General features: G+C 39.6%; 1 protein-coding gene across 1 annotated transcript; it reads left to right on the forward strand.

The window, feature by feature from the left end:
- The first annotated feature begins 1,363 nt into the window (after positions 1-1,363).
- c1h6orf62 (chromosome 1 C6orf62 homolog) lies at positions 1,364-6,752 on the forward strand. Its single transcript, XM_035423193.1, has 5 exons — positions 1,364-3,019; positions 3,542-3,718; positions 4,318-4,443; positions 4,858-4,992; positions 5,560-6,752. The coding sequence occupies exons 1-5, from the start codon at positions 2,891-2,893 to the stop codon at positions 5,683-5,685; spliced, it is 693 nt and encodes a 230-aa protein (XP_035279084.1). The 5' UTR covers positions 1,364-2,890; the 3' UTR covers positions 5,686-6,752.

The following is a 6,752-nucleotide window of genomic DNA, read 5'->3' on the forward strand; positions in this document are numbered from 1 at the left end:
CTACCTCAGCTTATTCAGACCACTGCTACTACTGTCTGTTCTTCCGTCTAACAAAATATGTTGATGTTTCTTCTCTCATCGTCTCCTTTCTCTTGACTGTGATCACTGCTGACCTAACTTTCAAGAAGCTGTTAATACCTTACTTGAAGGTCAATTTAGTCCATTATCAGCAAATAAATCACAATTTAATTGTGATATCGTTCACCATGTAAATTTTGCCTCATTGTTAGACATTATGTGTGCAAATGAATGTTGCTCTTGTGAATCCTTGTTTGGAACCATGCAAATGCATTATTATTTAAAGCAGGGATGTCAAATTTGAATTCTGGAAGGCTTGAGTGCTCACTGAGCTGCTAAAGAGCACACAAACCTAGCTTGTTTCCAAGGCCTATATTGGCTAGTGATTGAAAGGAAACCACAAAAAACTACTGACACGTCTGGTCCTTTAGGACTGAAGTTTGGCACCCCTGATTTAAGTCAATCATGCTTTTATGGATTATAGTATAGAGTCTATTATGATATTGTGGCATAATGTTGCATTTCTGGGCAGAATATTTTTTCTGTTAATTTTTTATCTTAATTGCCAAAAAACTTTGTGACTATTTTGTTTCTGTTTTGTTCACTGTTTCACGTAATAGATCCTTAAATACTCTGGAATGGTAGCTAAATAAACACAATAAATTGTAAGTACACAACAATATAGGCCTGACATATCATAAATATGATAAATAGGGAACGTATACATTCAGTTACAGTGTTTTCATTAGTCATTCACTGGATCAGTGACAAGTAAGTCCAGGGGGAACAGATTTTCAGGTGGTAAAGGAAGAATTGGAAAGGTTGAATCAGTAAATGCCGTGATACGGTTATGGTGGTGGGGGAATGCCATGTGAAACAGTACGTGGTCCTTGGATGTCTGTACCAGAGGATTAAATGTATAGCTTTAGAGTTTGAACAAAAATGTGGTCTTGGCAAGTATGCACTGTACAGTTGAAATATTTCTTAAACCTTTCCCTATGTTCTAGGCTGCTACAAATAGGACACTGTGGACACTTTATATTTAAACTGGAATATCGTGTAAGTTTTTATCATATTTCACAATATCATGTTTTACAGTTGGAAATAAATTCAGGGCACGTAATTTTTTTTGCGCATCTAAATCATTGTTTACGGTATCGTCACAGTCATATGCATAGGCTATACACGAAACAAAACATATTCAGTAAATGCAGTTGTAATTATTTTATTCGATGTATTTTTAGTAGATTTCCTCGATATTATCACGAAAGGATATTTTGTCCTTACAAACCGTCAGATGTGTTATTCATGTTCCTTTGAACTCCTGTATTTACGTAGCTAGCTAGACCGTGACGTAGGTCAGCCATTTTGAGTTGTTTGTTCAGCAGCGAACAAGTTATTTCAGACGACAAGGAAGCGCAGGCCGAGGACAAAAAACAGGAGACGAAACAACATTTATACATACATTGTTTAGTATGGGGCCGCCAAGGAGCAAAATTCGATGTATACTGATTGAAAGAATGGGGGATTTCAGTTGGTTTGTCCGTTTATCTTGACATGGCTTGTACTAGGTGTGGGAGCTGACCAGCTAACGTAGCTAACGTTACTGAAAAAAAAAACAACAGAAGAAAACAAGAGAACAAGCTAGCTTGTTAGATAATAACTTGGCTTGCTAGCGAGTAAGTTACCACCAAGACAGCACCGAGGACGCTTAGTCGCGGTAACTATCTGTATCAAGGTTGCTAACTAGCGAATTTCGCCAGCTAGCTAGCTGTTCTTATTCGCAGTTATCTTTAACTCGTTTTGTTTTTTTAATGGAGTGAAGCGCAGATAGCTGGCTAGCTAGCTACGCATATTAACCATGGCTGTCGACATACAATAAAATCGTTTCTTACAATGGTAGCTAGCTTTCCAGCTAGCTACAGTAAGTAGTTGATAGCTGGATTGTGTGTAACGTTCTAACTGAACCAGACTGAGAATGTAAAAACGGAGGACGTTATTTGGTAGGCCTCGATTACGCCGAGTAAGATAAGATGTAGCTGGCTGGTTAGCTAGCTGGCTACATTAGTTGCAGAGTAGCTAACGTTATCCCGGGGCACTTAAATAACGCCATAACTATGACCGCAGATGTTGGGGCAGTTTTATTGCTAGAGAACTCCGAAATGACGACTCACTTTTCTTTTGTTTTTCCTGGGGTCAAACCCTCGAACCTGCTTTTACCAGTCGCGATCCTCTGTACCCCACAGCCTTGGATGGTAACCCGTTCATAAAACGGCCTCTCCAAAGAACTACAAACCAACACGCCAACCATGGACGAGGCTGGGAGAAAACAGACTTAGCTAGCCACGTGTATTGTTTTATTTTTGGTTTTGTATTACGGTAACGTTAGCTAGCCAGCAAGCGGCTGGGTCAGCATGCGTTTGGAGGCATCATGTTTTGTCAGTTGCATTTTGTATAGGAATAAATCGCATCTTAAGTTTAGCTGACTTTTTCCTCTCTTGGTTAAAGTTGCCGTTTTTGTTAACCCTTGGTGAGACTGAGTAACCTTAGATGAATTAAAGAATATTTGGGCTTAAAACTAACTAGATCCACCTATTTTTGCAGCATGATCATAATCAATTAAAATCAAAATATTTCCCAAAATGTAACCCCTTACCCTGCGCACCCTTGAGTCAGTAGAAAAGAAAATGACTTAAATTCTCATCAGCCACTTTGTTTAAAGTTAGAGTAGCTATTCCAATTAGCTTTTTGTAGGATTCTTTGTTTTGTCTTGTTTCCAAAAAGGGAACTCCTCATTTCACACAATGTGCTAGTTAGGGTTAATTAAACGACAAAACCACAGAAGGAAAGCGATAACCATCTGTATTTCACAATGGGGGACCCAAACTCCCGAAGAAAACAAACAATGAACAGGCTACGTGCTCAGCTTCGGAAGAAAAAGGAGTCTCTTGCTGACCAGTTTGATTTTAAGATGTACATCGCTTTCGTGTTCAAAGAAAAGGTGAGCGTACATTTCATGCGATGTCTCAGGACTGGTGGAGTATGGTTGTTGTACATTTCCCACAATGTCAGTTCTGTCAGCAAGGTCACACGGATGCCTTGTCTGACGTCTGAATTGTACTTCATATGATTTACCTTTTACGCTTTTGCCCCTGTATGCCACTGGATGTTAAACCCTGGAGTGGAGGTTATGTACCTTTGTCGAAGGTACTACTGCGGTACTCCCCGCCCAGATAAGACTGTCCAATTCAGCACTGTCAAACTCCAGACCGATAATTGATACCATCACCTGTAGAGGGAACAGTAGGGGACATTCAGTTGTCACTTAACGTTTTCCGTCGTCGGCCAGTCTGTGTGACGTGCAAAATTCAGTGAGCTTTGCTGCTGCCTGAATTCCACGGTATTTAAGCAGCCAGTCTGCTTTCATCGATAAGAACAAGCTCTCCATTCGGTTCAGTTGGTCATTAATGTAACTGCTGCCTAATCAGTAATGCACCTGTCTTTCCTCTCCCTCATTCAATAGAAGAAGAAATCTGCACTTTTCGAAGTAGCTGAAGTGGTACCGGTGATGACCAATAACTATGAAGAGAATATTATTAAAGGCGTGCGGGATTCCAGCTACTCGTTAGAAAGTTCTCTGGAACTGCTGCAGAAGGACGTGGTACAGTTACATGCCCCTCGCTACCAGTCGATGCGTAGGGTAAGTTATGTCTACCAGTGAATACATATTTGTGTGACCATGTTGTTGTGCTTGGGAATGATGGGCCAGTTTTTATCGCATATCAATCCAAAAACTCAAGCCCCAAAGATAAGGGCCACTACGCGTAATGTATATATGTGAGTGATATTAAGAGTAGATGAAGCACAGAATGTTAACTGCATGCATGGTTACTGTCATTGTAGTGATACACAGTCAAGGCTATCCAAGAGTGGAACCACAGTTGTAGATTAATCCTCTACAGCAATGCTAAATATTTCCGTTGGTAGGTTAAGGTAGAGAAACATTATATACCTAGGGTAACCCAGTATAAAAATGAGTTCTTAAATTTAAAGGGAATAAGTGTTGAGGATTAAGTTGTGCAATGTGTGATAGCTTTTTGTGTGTTTGTGTTCAGAAAGTTGAAGTGAATAGGACAAATTGAGTGGACAGTAGTTACTTGTTGCTAATATGTGGATGTAAAGCTGTGTTGTCATACTGTTCAAAGCACTTTTTGTCCTTAAATAAGAGCATCTGCCAAATAATGTACACATACAATGGATATAGTCTCAGCCTGAATCTCCTGTCTTATTTAATTTCAGGATGTCATAGGATGCACCCAGGAAATGGACTTCATCCTCTGGCCACGCAATGACATTGAGAAGATAGTCTGTCTTTTGTTCTCAAGATGGAAGGGTTCTGAAGATGAACCTTTTCGGCCTGTTCAGGTGAGTTGAAGACTTTTAAAAAAATCTTCCCAGGCTGTTTTAAACCTCCCCCTCCCCTCCCTAGGAATGCTCTTGGAGCAGACAAGTCTTCTGAATTTTCAGATCATTTACTTCTTCTCTGATCTGGCTTTGATGACTGTTGCAGAATACAGTAATATTCATGAATATTTTGCTGCTGCTATGAATGTTTTCATACAACCGTACTGCTGCAGCAAAGGGTAATTAAGCCTACCCAGAATTCTGTGTTCACTTCAGCAGGCTTGCTATAAATAAACACAAATCCTTTAAAAAGAAATGAGATGACCACTTAAGTTATGCTGGACTTTTGGTACTCTCCTGAGACTTGGTTTTTTTTTTTTTTGGAGCCATCTCCAATGCAGCTACCTGTTCAAATGTATTCATCTCTGCACCCAGGCCAAGTTTGAATTTCATCACGGAGACTACGAGAAGCAGTTTTTGCACGCCGTGAGCCGGAAGGACAAGGCAGGAATGGTCATGAACAACCCCAGTCAGTCTGTGTTCCTTTTTATGGACAGACAGCACTTACAGGTAAGTTAATTCTGTGCTGCACTAAATCTCTTCTTCACTATGTGCATGCCACTCCTTAATTTTGAAGTTAATGCCGATCTTTAATTATTGTTGAAGAATGTAGATGACCTGCACACTGGTGTATATTTAAATGGATGAAATCCAAAGAAGAGGCTTCAGCAAAAATATTAAGTAAAAACTGCTCAAAATTCTAAGCAAATGAACATTTTGGTCATAGGCCTTCATCAGAAAATAGATTCACATGGAATAATGGTGGAATGGTTCATTGGTGTATCTAGACACTGGTGAAGGTCTGTGACTGAAATGTTCTTTTGCTTTGAATTTTGAGCAATTTGTACTTAAATATTTTCACTGAAGTCTCTTCAGATTTAATTACTTTATACTGGTGTGCGGGTCTTCTAAATTTTTCTACTTGGCTGTTCATATTGGACCGACACACCTGGGTTTGTAGTTTTTCTTGATTTTTATATAGACCGTATTAAGTTTTTGATGCCATTAAGTTTTACAGGTGTTGTTTGTCAATACAGTTTTTCCAGTTTGACTAATTGTTTCCTCACCATTGAGCAGACTCCAAAAACCAAGGCCACCGTTTTCAAGTTGTGCAGCATCTGCCTCTACCTGCCACAGGACCAGCTGACCTCCTGGGGCGTGGGTGGCATCGAGGACCACCTCCGTCCGTACATGCCAGACTAGAGTCTCCGCCAAGCCGCGCAGGGGAGATGGCCCAATAATCACTGCAGCAAGCTCGCCTCCTCACCTTCAGACCCTTCCATTGAATACCAGTGAACTTGTACTTGGAACACTCCCTTTGTGTTAATCTTCTCATTTTCACCCTGGAGCTTATTTCATTCGCTCACTCGTTCATTTGTTCATTCGTTCATTTTAATTCTTTTTCTGTCAAATCTGTGAATTTTGGTTTAATTTTGCACTGATTTTTTGTGACTTATCATGATTGTAAATTACCAAGCTGGCAGGAGGCATGCTATACTGGGCTTTTTAAGTCATCACTCAGATCTGTAATGAGGGAGGGCAGGTGAGTTTTAGAGGACTGTCTTAAGAGCAACTCAATTCAGTATATAAAAAGTGAAAAATTCTTGTCAACGGTCAAAAGCTGTAGGCACCACTTGGTCTTTTTCCCAGTTGACACATTTTGAGTTTTGCTGGATCTTATTTTTTGGGGTATCTCCCTGCTTTGGCTAAGAATTATATAAAATATTTTTTTGTTTTATTATGGAGATTTATAAAAGTTTATCCCTGGCAGACCCAAGGTAAGACCCGGCGCATGAATAGCTCAAAGGAAAGTTTGAAATTGTGATGCAGAACTGCAAAAATAAGCTAGAAATAGTTTTGGATGCATAAGACACAAATTGATGGCACACAAGCAATTCATGCACTATACTCTGGCTACCAGGAAACCTTTTAATGTGGGGATGTGTGGTGTTCTATATGGGGAAAGTTTAAAAAGGGGTAGCACGTGTAACTAGAGAATAAAACTGGGGCGATAAATTTCTGGAACTTTTGAGATTTGCTTTTTTGTTTTCGCTTTGGGGACAGATGGAAATTTTGGTTACTGTTTTGGAGCTTTGTCAGAGGGCGATTATTTTAAGGCTTGATTTACTGGATAAAAGGCACATCTGCAATTTTTTGCCTTGTTAAATCAATTAAAACCTGAATTTAAAGCAGATGTTCTTGGTTGGTCCCTCATGTTTAAATCATTCTTCTGAAGACTCATTTTTGAAGAATATATCAAATTAATTTCA

Source organism: Anguilla anguilla, chromosome 1, assembly GCF_013347855.1.
Source record: "Anguilla anguilla isolate fAngAng1 chromosome 1, fAngAng1.pri, whole genome shotgun sequence".
Classification (NCBI taxonomy): domain Eukaryota; kingdom Metazoa; phylum Chordata; class Actinopteri; order Anguilliformes; family Anguillidae; genus Anguilla; species Anguilla anguilla.

What these genes read in the sequence shown, in the direction of transcription:
- c1h6orf62 (XM_035423193.1), top strand. Translation starts at nt 2,891, where the DNA reads ATGGGGGACCCAAACTCCCGAAGAAAACAAACAATGAACAGGCTACGT. An exon ending in CTTTCGTGTTCAAAGAAAAG is followed by an intron (nt 3,020 to 3,541) that starts GTGAGCGTACAT and finishes CTCATTCAATAG; the next exon opens with AAGAAGAAATCTGCACTTTT. An exon ending in GCTACCAGTCGATGCGTAGG is followed by an intron (nt 3,719 to 4,317) that starts GTAAGTTATGTC and finishes ATTTAATTTCAG; the next exon opens with GATGTCATAGGATGCACCCA.